This window comes from Trachypithecus francoisi, unplaced genomic scaffold, assembly GCF_009764315.1.
Source record: "Trachypithecus francoisi isolate TF-2019V2 unplaced genomic scaffold, Tfra_2.0 Lachesis_group13, whole genome shotgun sequence".
Classification (NCBI taxonomy): Eukaryota; Metazoa; Chordata; class Mammalia; order Primates; family Cercopithecidae; genus Trachypithecus; species Trachypithecus francoisi.
The window spans coordinates 68037369-68058162 of NW_022681458.1; the positions used below are offsets into that span (position 1 = coordinate 68037369).

Sequence of the window (20794 nt, forward strand, 5' to 3'; positions counted from 1 at the left end):
GGTTTTTTTTGACACGATGTCTCACTGTCTTGTCCAGGCTGGATCCAAACCCCTGGGCTTAAGTGATCCTCTTACCTCAGCCTCCCAAGTAGCTGGGATTATAGGTGTATATCACCATGCCTGGCTAATATGGAGAAAGTTTTAGTGTTCTTGATAGAAGCTCGAACTATCTGCAGTATTCCCTTAAGCAAAGGACTAGTCCAGAGCAAGGTCCTTACTCTTTCATTCTAGAGTTAGAAAACAGAGAGGTGAGGAAGCTGCAGAAGAAAAGTTGGAAGCTTGCAGAGGTTGTTTCATGTGGTTTAAGGAAAGAAGCCATAGCCCTAACATAAAACTGCAAGGTGAAGCAGCAAGTGCTAATGTAGAACCCACCACAAATTCTCCAGAAGGTCTAACTGAGATCACTGATGAAGACAATGAAAACAACAGATGCTCAATGTCGACAAAACAGCCTTGGAAGAAGAGGCCATCCAGGCTTTAATTGCTTGAGAAGAGAAGTCAATGCTTGGCTTCAAAGGATATGCTGACTCCCTTGTTAAGGGCTAATGTGGTTGGTGACTTTAAGTTGAAACCAATGCTCATTACCATTCTGAAAATCCTAGAGCCTTTGAGAGTTATGCTAAATCTATTCTGCCTGTGCTATATAAGTGGAACAACAAAACCTGGATGACAGCACATCTGTTTACAGCATGGTTTACTGAATATTTTAAGCCCGCTGTTGAGACCTACTGCTCAGAAAAAAAACCATTCCTTTCATTGAGACCTACTGATCATTGACAAAGTACCTGATCATTCAAGAACTCTGATGGAGATGTGCTAGGAGGTTAATGTTGTTTTCTTGCCTGCTAAGATAACATCCATTCTGCAGCCCATAGATCAAGGAGTAATTTTGATGTTCATATCTTATTATTTAAGAAAATACATTTCATAAGACTGTAGCTGTCATAGGTAGTGATTTATCTCATGGATCTGGGCAAAATAAATTGAAAACCTTTTGGAAAGGATTCACCATTCTAGATGTCATTAAGAATATTCATGGCTGGGCATGGTGGCCCACGGCTGTAATCCCAGCACTTTGGGAGGCCAAGGCGGGCAGATCACCGGGTCAGGAGTTCAAGACCAGCCTTGCCAACATGGTGAAACCCTGTCTCTACTAAAAATACAGAAAAAAAAAATTATTAGCCAGGCATGGTGGTGTGTGCTTGTAATCCTAGCTACTCGAGAGTCTGAGGCAGGAGAATTGCTTGAACCTGGGATTCTGAGGTTGCAGTGAGCCAAGATCACACTACTGCATTCCAGCCTGGGCAACAGAGCAAGACTCGTCTCGGGGGAAAAAGAAAAGAAAAGAATATTCATGATTCATGAGAGGTCAAAACATCAACATTATTAGGGGTTTGGGATGAGTTGATTCCAAACCCACATGGATGACTTTGAGAGGCTCAAAACTTCAGTGGAGAAAGTAACTGCAGATGTGGTGGAAATAGCAAGAGAACTGGATGTAGATGTGGAACCTGAAGACATGACGGAACTGCTGTAATCTCATGATAAAATTTGAATGGATGAGAAGTTGCCTGTTATGGATGATCAAAGAAAGTGGTTTCTCGAGATGGAATCTACTGCTGATGAAGATGCCGTGAACATTGTTGAAATGACAACAAAGGATTTAGAATATCACATACACTTAGTTGGTAAAGCAGTGGCAGGATTTGAGAGGATTGGCTTCAGTTTTGAGAGAAGTTGAAATGTGGGTAAAATGCTATGAAATAGCATTGCATGTCACAGGGAAATTTTTTGTGAAAGGAAGAGTTGATTGATATGGCAAACCTCGTTGTTTTCATGTTTTAAGAAATTGTCACAGCCACCCAACCTTCAGCAAACAATTCCCTGATTAGTCAGCAGCCATCAACATTAAGGCAAGTCCCTCCACCAGCAAAAAGATTACAACTCACTGAAAGCACAGATGATCATTAGCATTTTTTAGTAAAAGTGTTTTTAAATTAGGATTTGTATATTGTTTTTGTAGACATGCTATTGCACACTTAATAGACTACAATATAATGTAAACATAACCCTTATGCTTACTAGGAAACAAAAAAATTTGTGTGACTTGTTTTGTAGTGATACTTCATTGCACTCACTTTTACTTACTTTATAGTGATACTCACTTTATTGGAACTAAACCTGCAATATCTCTGAGGTGTGGTTGTACTGTAAAAATATATTCTTCCTCCTTTTATCTTCACATTTACCCCTTTCTTCTCTTTAGACTGTTGTGTGTCCTTTCAGGACACATGACTTAAAGAGATCATTTCTAAAAGAACATGATACTAGAGTAGTTTTTGGTAAGGCTGAACTCTCAGTCCTCATAATCTCTAGTTAATTGAACTAAATTGTTTAACAGAAAAACTATCTATGACTCCTTCCTCTTTTGTACCATCTACATCTCATCCTGTTGATTTTATATCTTGAATATTCCCCATACCTCTTTCTTTCTGCTTGTTTTTATTACTTCTTCTTTGGTTTGAGCCTCACTTATACTTAATTTGTTTTTGCAGTTTAACTGATCTTTTTGCCTCTAACTGCTCTTGTTTTCCACAAATACAAAATGAAGATCTAATCATATTATTCCCTTGATTAAAATACCTATTTCCTATGGGACAGTGCCAACATAAAGGCCATGACTCACAAAGTTCTTTGTGATTTGGGTTTGCTGGCTTAACATTGCTTTTTTTCCCAACTCTCCTGACGGTGAACTTAGGACTTTAAATGTACTGATTTTACATGAGGTCATTTACCAGAACTTTACCTGTTTGGTACTCTTCCATCCCCATTTCTTAGTCATTCTTCAAGACGTAGCCTAAAGCATAAGTTCCCTGTTCCTTAAAAACAACTTTTTTATTGTGGTAAACTATACATAACATAAAATATACCATTAACTACTTTAAGTGTACAATTCACTAGTATTAAGTACATTTATAATATTGTACAACCATTACCCCTATATATTTTCATAACTTTTTCATCATTTTATACTGGAACTTTGTGCCTTTATTATTCTTACAGCTTTTCTGTGAGTTTAAAATTTTTTCAAAATAAAAAGTAAAAACAAACAATAATAACATGTTTTAATGTATAGAGTTCAGTTAAAATACATGACAATAATACAGAAAGGGTAGGAGAGGGTAGTGGAGTAAAAATGTTAAAATACTGCAGTAAAAGACAAAGATTATATTTCAAAATAACCAGAAGAATCTTCTTACTACAAAGAAATGATAAATATATGAGGTGATGAATATGCTTAATACCCAGATTGATTATTACACAAAGTGTACATGTATCAAAACATCGCACTGTGCCCCATCAACATATGCAATTATTATGTGTCAGTTAAAAACAAAACTTCAAATACGTTTACTTTCTCTGGGGAAAGAAAAAAGAGGAGTTTGACAGTTTCTCTAAAAGTTAATTATAGACTTACCATATGAACTAGCAATTCTACTTCTGGGTATATACCCAACACAGTTACTCAAACAATATATGTGCATGTATGTTCATAGTGGCAATATTCATAATAGCCAAAAAGGAATGAAGTATTGATGCTACAATGTGCATGAGCCTCAAAAACATTATGCCATGTGAAAGAAGCCAGGCACAAAAGGTCACATTGTGAATGATTCCATATATATGCAGTGTTCAGAATAGGCAAATCCATAGAGACAGAACTGCATATTGGTGGTTGTCAGAGACTAGGGGGAGGAATAATAGATAGAAACTGCTTAATGAGTACCTTGCTTTATTTTGGAGTGATGGAAATGTTTTGGATCTAAATAGAGGTGGTCTGCATAACATTGTGAGTGTATGAAATGCTTTAGTACTAGATTATGTTCAGATGGCTAATTTTATGTTTCATGTATTTTACTCCGATAAAGTTTTTAAAAATTAAAAAGACAAAGAATGTCAGATTGGGTTTTGAAAGTCCGCCTCTCTGCTGCCTACAAGAAACACATCTTAAATACAGATGCTCCTGGACTTACGTTGGGGTTACATCATAAGTTGAAAATATTGTATGTCGGCCTGGTGCAGTGGCTCACGCCTGTAATCCCAGCACTTTGGGAGGCTGAGGTGGGTGGATCGCTTGAGGCCAAGAAACCAACATGGCATAACCCTGTCTCTACTAAAAATACAAAAATCAGCATGGTGGCACATCCCTGTAATCCCAGCTACTTGGAAGGCCAAGGCACGAGAATGGCTTGAACCTGAGAGGCGGAAATTGCAGTGAGTCAGGGTTGCACCACTGCACTCCAGCCAGGGTGAGAGAGTGAGTCTCTGTCTCAAAAAGAAAAGAAAATATTGTATGTCAAAACAAAAAGCACTAATACCCCAATATACCCATCATAAAACCCAGAAGTCATAAGCTAAACCATCATAGGTCCAAATTCTCCTTGACTTACAATGCGGTTATGTCCCAGTAAAGTAAAAAATCTTAAATTGAATGAACCATTGTAAGTTGAAGGTGCGGAAAAGTTGAAAGCAAAGAATGGAGAAATATATACTGTGCAAGCCCTAACAACAACAAAAAAGTCAGGGTAGTATATGATATCAAAGTAGACTTTAAAGGAGTTAAAAGGGGCATTTCATAATGCCAAATGTTCAGTATACCAAGAGGCACAAAAACTTAAGTTTGTATATGCATAATAATATAACTATAACCTCAAAATACATAGTACAAAAAGTGGCAGGATTGGAAGACAAAACAAAACAAAAACAAATCTATAGTAGTAAAAGAAAATCTTAATACTTTTAGTAATTGATAGAATAAACAGAATTTTAGTACAGATGCTCCTGGACTTACGTTGAATATAGAAGATTTAAACAACTCAATGAAGGAACTTGACCTAATTGACATATATAGGATACTGCACCCAACAACAGTAGAATGTACATTCTTTTCAGGTACAAATGGAACATTTACCAAAATTGACCATTTCATTGGCTATAAAACAAATTTCAAATTATTGAAATTATAAAGAATATATTATCTGAACACTATGGAATTAAACTTAGCAGTCAATAATGGGAAGATTACTAGAAATTGTCTAAATGTCTGGAAGTTAAGCAGTATAATTCTAAAAGATACCATGTTTCAAAGAAGAAATCACTATGGAAAGAAAACAGTTTAACTCTATGATAATGAAAATACGGTATATCAAAATTTGTTGTTTTCTGATGTTTAAACTCAAGTTCTATAAATTTAGTCATAGATGTATATGTCTCAAAATAAGGAAAGGTGAAATCAGTGATCTGAAAGTCTTCTGAAGGAGTTAGAAAAAGAACAATAAAAGGAACCCAGAGAAATTAGATAAAAGGAAACAATTAAGATGAAAGTAAATATTAGTGAAATAGGAAAGAAGTATGTAATAAAAAGGATCAAAAAGGCCAAAAGTTGGTCATTTGAAAACACTAGTAAAATAAAAATTCTTAGCAAGACTAGTGAAGGGGGAAAGAGAAAAGCAAAAAACTAGCATTATGAATGAAAATGTGTTACTGTAGATTCTGTAGACATCAATAGGCTGCTAAGAGGCTATTATAAGCTATTTATGGCAATGATTTTGAAAAATATATGAGATGGGCAAATTTAAAAGACTGCTTAAGAAAATGAGTGTAAAAAGAAATAAAAATGTAAATAGTTTTATATCTATTGAAGAAATTGAATTCATAATTTTAAACCTTACTATAAAGAAAAGTCCTGACCCAGATGACTTTACTATACATGTAAAGTCTCAATCACATTCTTCCATACAGTAGAAAAAGAGGAAAAACTTTATGAGGTCAGAATAGTCCTGATACCAAAATCTTACAATACAAGAGAGAAAAATTATAGATGAGTCTCTTTCATGAACATAAAAGCACATTCCTCAGAGAAAGAAGATATCTGCAGTATCTAACAAAGAACTCCTACAAATAAATAAGAAAAAGACAGCCTGATAGAAAAATATGCAGAGACTTCAACCAGTACTTCACAAAAGAAGAAATTCCTCATTAATCACCACAGAAATGCAAATTCAGACTATGGTGAGATCCCATACACTTGCCATAAATTAATAAGACTGACAATACTAAGTGTTGGGAAGAATGTGAAGCAAATGAAATTGTCATGCAGTGCTGATGGGAGTGTAAATTAGTACATCTGCTTTTGAAAATTTATTAGCAATATGTATGAAGTTTAGATAAATGCCTGGCCTACAACCAAGCAATTCCAGTCTTAGGTATATACTCAAGAGAAATGCGTGCACAAATTTACCAAAATACATGTACAAGAATGTTTATAGCAGCTTTATTCCCAATAGCCTTAAAGTATAAACAGCCTAGATGTCCATTAACAGTAGAATGTATAAATTGTGCAATATTCCTACAGTGAAATATTATACCACAGAGAAAAACACAATACTGCTACATGGAATGACATGGATGAATTTCACAAATAATATTGAGCAGAAGAAGCCAGACACAAAGTAATATATATTGTGTGATTATTTCTATAAATTTCAATAACAGGCTAATTTGTGATGCAAAGAAGCCAGAATAGTGATTATCTCTGAAGAGTAGTGGAACATTGTGACTGTACTACTAATAATCTTCTATATGTTGATCAGGGTGGTAATTACAGACATGTGTTCATTCTCTGATAGTTCATTTGGGCACTTGCATATGTTAGACTGAGTGTATGTTATACTTCAGTATATTCCCTTCTCAAGTTTGACCTATAGACCATAATTATCTTCTGCCATATCAGTCGTGTCTCCAGATTGGACTTTTATTTTCCTACTTTGATTTTGGTTTCATTAAAAATACTTGTACTTTTAGCAGCTCTCTAGATATATCTCATCCATTTTTTTCTAACCTCACTGTTCTCTTTTTGTGACCTCTAGTGCATAGTTGGCTGTCTTTGTTAAAGCTACTTGACCAGCATAAGTCAGTTCATCTGCTCCAATTGCATAGATGCTCTTATCTTTTTGCATTCTACTAAGTATGCCAAATAATTCATTGAGGTTTTTTGTTTCTCAGTCATTTTTAAAGATGTGTTTTTTCTATGACTCTACTTTCCATAAATTATCAGTATTCCTTTTATTAAAATCAGATTTATTGGCTTCCCCACAACCTCCGGACCCCTCCTCAAACATGGTAAAATCCATTCAAACTTATTTTCAGGAATCACAGGGACAGTTGCCTTTTTAGGGAATAGCCAGATCCTTTGCTGAGATCTATACCTCAGAAGCAAATTGGTATCCATTTTGGTTGCCACTTTATTGTAGACAGGGGCCAGGAACATTATACTCAGGTGGTGGTCTTACTGTCTACTTCAGTGAATCATATAACTGAAAACCTACAGTTGGCAGCCTGTATTGTACCAAGGTTATTGCTAGAATTAACCTATTGTGTTCGTTCTTGGGGGATCCCCTTCACCCCCAAAATTACTCAGCCAGAAAGTGGTAGAACCAGGACTTGAACTCAAATCTTGAGAAATATGGCTAAAATCCATATTCTTAACCATATTCCATTGTTCTAAACCTGCTGTTCTCACTTAGCAGTATATTTTGGACATTTTCCCATGCAAATATACGTATAGATACATCTCATCTTAATGGATACAAAGTGTTCTGTTGTATCAGTTCCCAATAACTTAATTAGCAAATCTCCAATTAATGGCTTTTTAGATTTTGTTTGTTTGTTGTTTGTTTGTTTGTTTCTGAGAGAACTTTTGCTCTTGTCCCCCAGGCTGGAATGCAATGGTGCAATCTCGGCTCACTGCAACCTCTGCCTCCCGAGTTCACGTGATTCTCCTGCCTCAGCCTCCCGAGTAGCTGGGATTACAGGCACCCATCACGATGCCTAGCTAATTTTTGTATTTTTTTTTTAAGTAGAGATGGGGTTTCGCTATGTTGGCCAGGCTGGTCTCGAAGTCCTGACCTCAGGTGATCCAACTGCCTTGGCTTCCCAAAGTCCTAGGATTACGGGCATGAGCCACCATGCCCAGCCTAGATTTTCTTTAAAAAAAAAGTAAAAAAAAATGTTTATTTCTTTCATTATTTTTTTGGAGACAAGGTCTCACTCTGTCACCCAGGCTGGTGCATGGTGTGATCGTAGTTTGCTGCAGCCTCATACTGGGCTCAAGCAATCCCCCCTCAACCTCAGCCTCTTAAGTAGCTGGGGACTACAGACACACACCACTATGCCCAGTTAATTTTTAATTTTTTTATTTTATTTAGAGATGGGGTCTCACTATGTTGCCCAAGACAGTCTCAAACTCCTAGCTTCAAGCCAGCTTCCTGCCTCAGCCTCCCAAAATGCTGGGATTACAAGCATGAGCCACCATGCCTGGCTTTTTCAATTGTTTCTAATTTATATCTGTCTTCTTGTGCCAGTGCCATACTATTCTAATTACTATAGTTTTATGGTTTATTTTAATATCTAGTAGGACAAGTCCCATATTTTTCTCTCTAAACATTTTTTAACCTTAAGCAAGTAGTTCTTTTAGAATAATGATATATTTAATATATAATATTCTCCAACATCCCTATTTTGATTTTAACTGGAATTTGTTAAACATTATAAAAGGTAGAATTTTTATCAGTATAGTATTGGACAGGATAGAGAAATTTTCAGTGCAGGGTCTGGCTAAAGCAAGTTTTAGGTCAGTGTCTCAACCTCTGGTCTGGGAGTCCCTGGACCTAGAACATTTACTTAATTGGCTGTTGTTGGGGCATTTGAGTAGTGCCATCAGAGTCACTAACAGCCATGGTTCTTGGATTTTTGGATTATGGATCCCTTTTAAAAGCATGTGAAAGTTATGTGCCATCTTCCCTCAAAGGGACATAAACGGAACTTTATGTGCAGTTTTGGGGTGAAATCTATTTATGGATCATAGGTTAATAATTCCTGCTATGAGAACTGAAGATACCAAGATATAGAAGTCTCGTATTTTAGGAATATCTAATAAATGACTGGATTATTATGTAATTGTCTGCAAAGAAAAATTACTATTTTTGTGATACATGGATTAATGATCAGCTATTGTACCCAAATAATAAAAATAAGAATATTGAATTTCTCTGATAGCCTGAATGAGAATGAGGATTTTGAATAACAACCTTGGGGGATGTCTAGGCTAAACAAGGAACAATTATAAAAGTAGTAAGGAAGACAAATATGCCAGGATATGGAACAGAACATGAACTTTCAAGTCACTTAGACCAGAATTTGAATCTCATCTCTGCCACTTACTAGCTATGGGAATTTAGGCAAGTCACACATGATGCTCTAAGTCTAAATACATTACAGTTGCTGTTAACAATAACAATAATAAAATGTATCAAGAAAATAGAGCATTTGTAATTTTAAATGTGAAGCTCTGAGTAAGAAGAGTCAAAGCAGAATAGTGAGGTATTAAAGGTGAGTTTGGGTTTTTTTGCAGTTAAATGATAGTCGTTTAGCAAAAGCTAGTTCTTGCAGAATGTTAAGATTAGAAGCCTGACTTGAGAGTTCATGAAAAAAGCCAGTATTTTTAGTAACTCAGAAATTTGAAGAAAAGGACTAGTGAACAAATTATGCAGATGGAAAAGTGTACATACGCTTCAAAGGAGCACCCAACAGAACATATTGCCATTTTGTAGATCACTGGGATTTAATCTTTCATCTATCATGACAACAACAACAGTTCTGTGCCAAGAACTGTGCTAAACACTATATGCATTATCTCTTTTAATCTTCACAACAACCCGCAGGAGGTAGATCTCATCCTCTGCATTTTATCAATGAAGTAGGCCACAGACCTGGTAAGTGGCTAGGATTTATTCCCACGTTTAAGCATTATACTGTTACCTCTTGAATTAGTCCACTCATGTAACTACAATCTAACCAAAAAGTTCAAATGATCAGGAATTTTTTTGTATTTCTATAATGTACAGAATTTATTTTGAAAATGAAGGATTTGTTAAAGTTATCAAAACAGCCCAATTTAGTGCCCCTACATCTGTATTTCTAGATAATGATAGTAAAGAAATATGGAACCTAAGGCAACTTCTAAATGCATTGGTTATTCAGTTTTTTTTTTTCCAGTTAACCAAGTTCAGTCAACTGGAACCTTTTATTCTTCTAATCATCATTATTTATATATGTATTTATACATATGAACATAAGGAAATAAATTCAATCAACCATTAAGCGTTATATCCAAACAAGCCCAAATGTTTTCTTTCATCTGTTTAGAAGTTTTTCAGATAAGGAATATAACATCTTTTAATTTTTTGCTAAAATTAGAATTTATTTTTACTTTATGTAAGAAAAAGAGCATATTGAAACTATACCATATACTGATCATTTATATAAGATAATCTTATCTGAAAGGCAATCTGTTTTTTATTTGTCTGAAATAACACTGACATTGCTTAATAAATCTAAGTTGTCTTTTCTTGGCTATTAAATCTTTTGTGGGAATAATTAAGAGAGCACTGAGTACAAAATATTTTTATTTCAACTGTTCAAAAACTAGGTTATAATATATAAATTTCTCTAAAAATATTTGAATGTGGCTTTAAGGAATACTGTGCTGTTCAAGAACTTTGATTATAAGTGAATTCTATTTAATTAAAACTTGACTGCAAAAAATTTTTTGAGTGCTCCTAATTTGTAATATAATTTGTAATGTGAGAAAAAGCAAACTAATGCTAAAATGCTTTTGTGATAAGATTTCTATATCTGAAGTACTGGTCTAGTTAATTTAAAATGAAAGAGAAATACGGAAATTCCTTCACTAGTAATCAGCACTTATTGAGGCTCTTAGGTTTTGTAAAAATGTTTAGAGTTACAGAAGTATTTTATACTTTTTATATGATTAAAATTTAATTTCTTCCCCTATTTTTTGTTTGACTTTCTTTTGTCTGTTTTCTTTCTTTAATTGAAAAAACTAATGGAACCAAATATAAGATGGTACCACTGTTTTTTCTTTCTTTTGTATAATCTTGTTGCGTGTCTCTACATAAGCTGTTCTGGCCACTCATCATAGTAACCAGCTGGGCCATTTCACCTGCTGGAGCCATTAAAGAGGACTCTCTCCCCCTAGATTAATCCCCTCCGACATTAGTTTTTTGCACTGACAACTAGAGCAGGCATTCAGAATTTGCAGGTGGCCAGTGTGACGCACATAATTGCCTACAATTTTAGGCAATGAATAAAAATGGTCTACATTACTTGTCAAAGGTTGTATATGCAGTGCCAAGTGAGATCTATGGGAAGCCTTTTAGGGTTTAAAGAACAGTTAATAGCAAGGCTGCACAGGGCTTTTTTAATCATAATGCATTTGTAATATAGCACTTTGATCTTCTCCTTGTAGGAAATGGTGTTACATTAGCCACTTTTAAACATTTATGAGTGAAATTCAGTTATAGAAGAGTAAAAGTGATTATTCTTAAGCAGAACATGTTAGATTTCATTAAAAGTTTTCAGCTTGCCCCTTCCTTGTTAAAATCTGTGGGAAGTCCTTTGCCTGGAGGGTTTCAAATCAGGATCTAAGGATATAAGGCTTTTTCCTTATTTTTCCTGTTGGTAACAGCAAGATTTGGAAGGAAGGTATACTAAATATTGAGATAATTTATACAAATGGATATTTAAAGAAGAATAACTGATTATGGTAAAGTACATCGATAAAAATCCAGGAAATTGATTACTAATAATTGTGTTACAATAAATTTTGAGAAATGCATATTTAAAACATATCCATAAATTATCTTTAATAACAACAACAACAAAAACCCAGATGACTCTCAAATGCACTTCTTCTGGAAGAGCTAAATTTGACCTTTCAGACCCGAGAGCCTTTTATTAACACCTGCCTGTAAGGAGAACCTTGCCACACGCAGCTTTTAGATTCAGAACCACAAAACTGATGAGGAAAGGCTTGAAGGGTTCAGTTTGTGTCACTTGCTGTTTGCCGTTTCCATTTCACAGATGATTAATCTTTCTGTGAAGAAAGGCCAGAGAAACAAAGCACATTGGGCTCTTCCTGCAGTTACTCCTTCTGAATGCACACTAGCTTGCTAACTAAAAGGCCTTTAGATTTCCAGCAGAGAGAGATGTTCTGAAAGTGAATGCAGCTGGTTGGAGGTCACCAGTGCAGGGCTCTTGCCATTGTGTAATGGAGGCTTTGGCAGGTTGGGGGGGCGGTGGGGGAGTTGAGGGTATCAGGGGTGCGGCTGCAGGAGAAGTGGTCAGGGAGAAGGTGTTGGCAAAAAATTAATTTAAAATAAAAAGGGATTTGGTCAGTTGATTTAATATTTTGGAGGCTGGATCATCGATAATAGGCTCAATTTTGTCTTGTTTGTTTTTCTTCTTAAGAGAAAAATATAATTTAGTCTTTCTTCAGTATATTCCCTCACTCCATTTTCTAATAGCATGTTTGTCTTCTATATGGCATCACTAGGTAATATTGAAATGGTATTAACTCTTGTATTTAGTCTTTGATGTAATTGAATTGACATTTTTCAGGCTGTTACAAATTTTTGCTAATATTATCCATTTTATACATTAAAAATTTAATGCAACATCGTTTTATTCGTATTTGGTTTTTAAGTGAGATATTGAAAATAATTATTTGTGTGACCTAGCCCCCTTTCATTAGAACAATCTATTTTTATTTTGAAAATTTGAAAACTTTTTATGTTAATATCTAGTATCTAAATGCTTAGTTATTCATATATATTTACTTTTTTCTCAATCATGTGTAGGATATAATGTGCAAAGTAAAATCCTGGGTTATAGATCAAAAGAAACCTGTTCGCTTCTATCATGATTGGAATGACAAAGAGGTAAGTTATAAATATCATGCCATCTCTTACTGCCTTTACTTTGATTTGCTAGGGAACAAATTAGAGTTGTCATTATTTTACACTTTCCATTATATCTAAACTTTTATTTCTGTCAGTGACTGCTTATTCCTGGGCTTGTTATTTTTTTCTTTTCCCCCATTCGTGATATTTCATAACCACTAATCTTTTGGAAACAAGAATTATAAAAATGAAAATGCCTACTTGTTTTAAAGGATGTTTACTTTCAAATTCTTCCGTGATTTACTCCATATTTACTAAACTTTTAAAAGGGATTCTTTCTCCATCTCCCACTTTAGATTGAAGTGTTGAATAAACACTTATTTTTGACTTCAAAACCAATGGTCTACTTGGTTAATCTTTCTGAAAAAGACTACATTAGAAAGAAAAACAAATGGTAAGTTTTCCTCACCATATATACCCAGATGCATCATCTCTGTACACACACAAATACACACCCATATATATGTACTTAACTGCAATGTTTAATTTTAATATTTTTGTCCTTATTATTAAAAAGTTTAAAATGAATAAGAAAGCTTTGCTTGGTATTTACCTTCACAGATGAGTCTTCTAATTGATTTATAGTTAGAGAACTTAAGAAAACCTGAATTAAATTAAGCACTATTGAATTATATGTTTACTTATCAAATGTAGGTTTATTAGACATTATTATTTATTTCCATTGCAAAATGGGAATAAATGTAGTCACAACAATAAAACTTCTTACATTAGGAATTTCTAGCTGTGTTGATATTATAAGTGACTTTAAAATACCCACTTGGGGTTGTAGCTGGGCATGAATTTTAAAATCCAGATTGAATGCTTTAAAAAAAAAAAAAAAAGGCTGTGTGTGGGGAAAGACCACTACCTGTTTCAAATGCTTTAAAAGTACATCTAGGTAAAAACTGTTCATTCATGTATTGATTGTCATTTTTGGCATGTAACTAAAATGTACAAGATTTGTTGCTGTCACTAATAACTTCAGAAAATTATGTGTTCATGTACGTGTGGGCATGTCCACATTTGGCATACCACTCACTTTGACTTGCCTCACTGGACTCTAAGTATTTTATACTATTGAGTCAAACAAACAAATCAAAACTATCCAAAGCAAAATATCTGAATTCTCCTAAAATATATTGTCTGTTTCTCCCTGTACTTCATTAAGTACTTAGATGCACATGGTTTCAATTTTCCATTAAAAATTCTCATTTCCATATGATATCAAAGAGTGAGAAGGCTTTAAACTGAAAAATAAACATTCATAGACTGGAAGCCAAAACAATAATTAATGTCAGATGGTTAACTCCAATAAATCATTAGAATAAATTCTGTGAAATTACTGCAACTAAAAATGCCCTGTTAATATTACTATAAGACATTTTGTGTTCCTGATAGAAGCTGAATTTAGCCTCTTTATTGGCAATGTTCTAAAAAGCATAAATTTAACTTAAAGATTTCATTCAGGCTGGTCAGTGTCCTCCATCGGGTAATTAACTTTAATCAGTTCTGTTGCCTTTCAAATTCTTATAAATGTGATGATTGTGTTAAAAATTGTTACCTTTAGGAATGAATTTTAAAATTTATTACTTGACCTCAGTTAATAAATCTTCTCATTGTGGTATGAATGGTAAGGTTTCCTGTGGCTCTGTGAAACAATACAGACATCAAAGTTTACATGAAAAGGGATGAGTCAGTTTCCTTGCCCAAAGGGGCTTCTCACACCTGTATTTGGATGATTACAGGTAGAACTCCCTGGCTCTAATTGTATAGTAAATACCATTTCCCAGACCCTAATGGTAGACAGACTGCTTAGGAGACGCCAGTCTGTGATTTAGCTGTCGCCAGACACCCCATGTTTTTTGTGAGACCAGTTGTGATGATGATATGGTTATAGCCAATTGAAAGTAAACTCTTGTCTAAACAGCAAATTTTAATTTATAATAATGTAGAGGTATGAATGATCCTGTTTTATAAAACCAAATCTTAACAGGTTTTAGGTATAACTAATGATCTGGTTTGGGGTTGGTGTGCATATGTTTTGGGGGGAGGGTTGGGAGGGATCCAGATCTTGTGGAAGTTAGTGTAATTGTAGCTGAAAGATCAAAGACTGGGTAACTGAGTGATGTTCCAGAAGAGAATTTACCACATAGCCATTTTCTGTACAGTTTCTGCCGCCTGCTGTTCCTATTTTCCCTCAAGCTAGCCATTGACTACCCCCTGTGCATCCCTGCTCGTAAAAAATGATTGAGGAAGTATTTGTCATGTATTTATGAGTGGGAAATATTGTGTGATAGGGAATGGCATCTACTGGAGCCAGAAAGATTGCCATTTTCCTTTCATTCAGCCACTCTGCTACAGCTTTAAATCCTCTGTTTATGCAACATAGCCTTTGTATTAAAGTGTAGAATAAATTTTTATTATGAAGGATATGACCACTAGGTTTTCATCATTTATAACACTGACAGCAGATGTAAATAGTTAAAATCCATTTTAACTACTAAATCCTTTTAATTGTGTTAGCATCTTGTTTTTTGATAATGTTTACATCTAAGCTCCATTTGCATTATTAGTTACTTCTTTAGCAAAAGAAAAAGTTTTTGTTTTTTAAGATTAACATGTAGTGTTACTATAGCAAATAAGACTGATGCAGGAAATAGTAATAAATATTTTCATGGGTCTTTTAGATCTGGAAAACTATTTTAAACCATCAAGAAAGAGGTGAGGAGAAGTTTGTGACTTTGGCCACAAGAGGAAGACTAAAACTGTTGTTATTTTAGCAGGTCACCATTTCAGAAGTATTGAACACTTTAGTTACTGAAGTTACCTAAATGTAAATGGTAATGTGTTATTTTTCAACCCTAGAGAAGAAGGAAGCGTTTTGAAAGATAGGTCTATTGTGATATTGAGTAGCTGTATTGACCTTTTGTAAGATGCAAAAACTAGAATGGCTCCAAGCATCTACTCACTAGTTTTAACAGTGTTGAATTAGTCATTTCATTGATTTATGATTAAAGACCTAGCCCCTGAAGAGTAGCTGACATGGCAGCCGGGTTGGTTGCAGTTGTGTTATGAGCAAATGACAGTAATCAAGATATTGTAAGTGAATCCATAAACCATTTTTTATTATTACAAATTGCTGTTTCTTGAATGAATCAAACTATATAGAAGTTTTTGTTGTTTTTGGTGAGCACAAGCATTTTTGAACGCTCAAGGTTTTCATTTTCTAAACACGATCAGCTGTTACTTATAACTAATACTATACGCGGTATTAATTTTCATTTGAGATTGCTTACTGAGTCATGGTGTCAAGCAGGTACAGGACATTAGAACTGTCAAACTACTGCTTAATTAGGGGTTTAAATTTCAATCTTTGCACCCTTGCTGCTCTGTTAGTAGAGTATGCCATCCAATTATGAAATCAGTAGAAAAAACTAATTTTAGATTTTTTTTAAACCTACCAGCTATCAATTATGTTTCATTTTTGTGATCCTACCTTTCTTGAAACTGTTAATAAAGGATAATTATATTTTATTATTTATTATAGTACATATTTATGTTCAACTGGAAAATATAACTAAACTTCTAGATATGCAGACTGTGTGTGTGTGTGTGTGTTTGTGTGTGTGTTCTACACACATTTTCATATGCCCTGGTAGGCTTGTAGTCATTTAGTATTACCTTTTGGGTAATATTATGTGAGTCAATTAATCTGAGTGATGAAATTGATTCAAGATAGGTAGACAAATACTTGGAAAGTCTTTTAAGCTGTTTTATAATGAAGGGCAATGTGTCAAGTTCACTAAACGCATTTTAAGTAGAAAAACGTTTTATTATTAATTCTTATTATACTATGATTCAGTTCCTTCCCCTTTCCCATCTTTGTGTGTTCATTAGTTTTCCACATAATTTGTATACAACAACTAAAAATAGTTTGGGGATACTATACATTATGTGCTTGGTTCGGGGGGAATCATGGAATAAATATATTTTCTTGATTTCCTGAGCTGCCTATAGAAATTATAGCTACTATATCTCAGCAAGTATATATGTAGGTGGAAGTGTGTATATTTTTGACACACAATTTTCTGTTTTTGTATGTGTGCATACATATACACACATATATGCATATAAATATAAAAAACGATTTCTGTGTTTCTGTAGAACTATTGTAGGAGGTCATCAGTTTCTGACAAGATCAGTTAAGCTAGAAATACAACACAGACATTCTGCTTTGGAAAGATTACTTTGTATTATGATAAAGCTTATTATTAACAGTATTATTTATACTATGAATTAGGATTTCAAATAATTTTTGGTGAATGAATTTTGTGGAATTATTTCTTTCTCTGATCAGAATCTTTAGAGTTAAAAAGAATATGGTAAAGAAAAATGGTCTTTTTATTACAGGAGATGGAAGGCTGAAAGAAGTGGGGATGGGGAAAAACCTTTGCCCATTCAGGAATCTTTTTTTTTTCTTTTTTTGATCAAATATACTTTTGCATTTGAATATATTTTTACATGTAGTAATATTTGTGAATTCCTGTTTGGTTTTCATTAAATGGGTTTTGAATATTCTTTCGACAATTTCTTATTCTTAGCAAGAGGTAACAGTGCAGTAGTGCACTTCAGATTTCTTATGAAAGAGATAATTATATACGAAAGCATTTTTTTTATATGAACATAATGCTACTGACCCTATGCATATTAGGAATTTCCCTTGGCCTGTTTGTGTTTTTTGCAATACTATTTATAGCCAATGATTTCTGTTTGCCAGATGGTTCACTGAATTTAAGAAAGTGATACATTTGGGAGTGCCCGTTGTAATCTTATTAGCACCATCTGCTGACTTACCGATTTGTGAGTGATGTAATTTATCAAATATGTCAGGACTTTCATCTTTTTCAAACTAGCTGAAGAATTTCACTCCACATAAATAGGAAAAGTTTTATAAAATTGTTTCTAGCTTCCACAGATTAAAAGGTTTATAAGAACTTTTTAAAAAATAAGTGTTCCTTAGGATTCTGTCATGTGAAATTAAAATATATATTCCCTATACATGTACACACATCAATGATCTAGGAAATGAAATATAAAGTTTGGTTTATAGCTATACAATGTTCTTCAAATTACAAATGATTCATCTGCACAAAGAATTTCTTTGCTTCCCTACCCTACTCACTTTGTTGAATAATTCAAAAGCAATCCTCTTAAAAAGCTGTACTAGAGATTAAGGATCTCTGAGTCATGTTTTGTTACCAAGACTCTGAGTTGGGATGAGCTACACTCTTACAACCAGAGTTGATATGGTTTGGATTTGTGTCCCCGCCCGAATCTCATGTTGAATTATAATCCCCAGTGTTGACGGAGGGGCCTGGTAGGAGACTACTGGATTGCAGGGGTGGATTTCCTTCTTGCTGTTCCTCATGATAATGAGTGAGTTCTCATGAGATCTGGTTGATTAAAAGTGTGTAGCACCTACACCTTTGCTCTCTTCCTCCTTCTCTGGCCGTGCCTGCTTCCTCTTTACCTTTGCCGTAATTAGAATGTGTATTCTCCAACCAATGCCTCACGGCCTGCAGAACCGTGAGCTAATTAGATCTTTTTCTTTATCAATTACCCAGTCTCAGGTAGTTCTTTATAGCAGTGTGAGAATGGACTAATACAGGAGTTTAGTAGTTGGTGAAGACGGTAGAGGAGAATTTTGAAGCTCAGAAATCTTAGGACTGTTGGGAGTGGGAGATACCGGGCAGGACCTTGGGAAGGATTTAGAATGGAGGCTCAAGACAGTTTGTAGGATTTGAATAACAGGTTTTCCTGGGAGAAGGGTGGAGAAAAGGAAAGGTGAACAATGTCAATGTTTTACAGCCTAATACGTCCTGCTTGTGCAGGATAGGAGGAAGAGCATTATTTGTCTCTACCCTTTTCTCCTGTGCAGCATGTTCCCCAGGCACAGCAACTACCTTTGGACTTAATGTTGTAGTTTATCTGATGAGCTAAATAGACTTGAAGGCTAGCCCAAAATGTTAGGTACTATTAATAATATTGTTTCTATAAGGAAAATGAATCCTAAAAAACTGGAGAATATGGGCTATTTGTAACCTAGGGAGTAGATGCTATCAAGGAGTTTGGTGTGTTAAGAAGAATACTACTTTAGAATTTGAAATACAAGTGCTTTGGTCTTTATTTGCTACCATAACTAGCTCTTTGAACTTGGCCATTTAAATTACTTAGCCTTTCATGTAGAAGATAATTCATTGAGATTGTTCATATAAAATGTGTTCTGTGTAAACAGTGTTTCCCAAATTTAGTTATAGCTCAAAAAGTATTCAGTAATAGAAAAAGGACTTGTTTGGCCTTGTGAATGCATCTTTTGGATACATTACCTTGGTTTTTATTTCTGTTACCTGGATTAAGGAACAAAATGTATCACATGTATAAATATAGCAGTGAGACTTCCATGATATCACTGCCATGTTCTGTGCAACCCCATCCCCTCGTTCAGGTTGGGCCCTATAACTTCACCATTTGCAGCTTAGAGGCTTCCATTAGAGTAAATATTCTTTGTTTATATTGTTACAATATGTACAGTCTTTATGTAAAATCATGTTACAGTAGCATGATTTTTTTTTTTTTTTTTTTTTTGATGGAGTTTCGCTCTTGTTGCTGAGGCTGGAGTGCAATAGCGTGATCTTGGCTCACTGCAGCCTCCACCTCCCAGGTTCACACAGTTCTCCTGCCTCAGCCTCTATAACCCAGTAGCTGGGATTATAGGCATGCACCACCATGCCTGGCTGATTTTGTATTTTTAGTAGAGACCGGGTTTCTCCATGTTGAAGCTGGTCTTGAACTCCTGACCTCAGGTGATCCGCCTGCCTCGGCCTCCCAAAGTACTGGGATTACAGGCGTGAGCCACTGCGCCCAGCCTACAGTAGCATGATTTTTTTTTTAAAGTTGTTTATTATTTTTAAAACCTTTTAAAACAGTTTCATTGTAATTTCCTATATCTCAGTCTCTCTGAGTATGAATGTTTGTATGTTGGAGGTGAGGCAGTGAAAGTTAGTGAAGAATTAAAGATCATCTTTAAGGTTCCCTTCTAGGACTAGAATTTTATGATTTTAATGAAGTGTAATGAATTCACAAAGAAAAGATGCCCATGCAAATATCTAGGTTTGTCATGGTAATTTTTCCTAATTGTGTACAGAGCATTCCTGAGGTTGCAGCCCAATTTAAAAGCAACTTTTCTGGACTGGGTTATAGATAAGACCTGGTCTTTTTTCCTACTCTCATTCCCTCTTCCATATCTCAGGCCCTTGAAAGTAAGCCTTTTCTGCATCTCACCATGTTTCTTCCCACCTTTCCTCGTAGTGGGTAGCTGTTGCTTTGGCTAGAATAAGAGCAAAGTGAATTGGCATATCTATATTTGAGATCAGTAACATTACTTAAACTATTACATTCCTTTATTCTAAATTGACCTAGAAAGCATTTCCCATCAAAAACATTAGATTGTGAGACTCACCCTCAGAAGCCTATTTAATTCACAATGTAGTAGAAATAGAACAATTTGAGAAATATTTTGGTATCTGTGACCATTTTTACCACCAGTTTTAAAATTCTGCTTTTTAAAAATGTGTTCTAAAATAACTGGCTTATGAACTTTGCATATATTTCTATTTATATAAGGCTGGGACTGCACGTTGCTGTGCAGTCTGTCCTTTTAATGCTTTACATCAAGAAAAGCAAAACTTGGTAAAAAACTGTCATTATAAATGCAAATTTCAAATTTATGTTCCTTTTGAAGACTGTGAGCTCATTGAGGAGGTGGATACTGTTTTCTTTTTCCTTTTTAAGCAAATAATTATTAAGAATTATTAAGCCTTTCTGTGTGTCCTGTATTATCTTAGGTGGTGAAC

General features: G+C 34.7%; 1 protein-coding gene across 1 annotated transcript in view; it reads left to right on the forward strand.

Annotated features, from left to right (window-relative positions):
- The window catches only part of OLA1 (Obg like ATPase 1), a 178076-nt gene that overhangs the window by 109908 nt on the left and 47374 nt on the right, over positions 1–20794 (forward strand). The window contains exons 6-7 of the mRNA XM_033231094.1: positions 12780–12860; positions 13178–13275. Of these exons, the coding sequence (XP_033086985.1) occupies positions 12780–12860; positions 13178–13275 (179 nt within the window). The remainder of the gene's footprint in view (positions 1–12779; positions 12861–13177; positions 13276–20794) is intronic.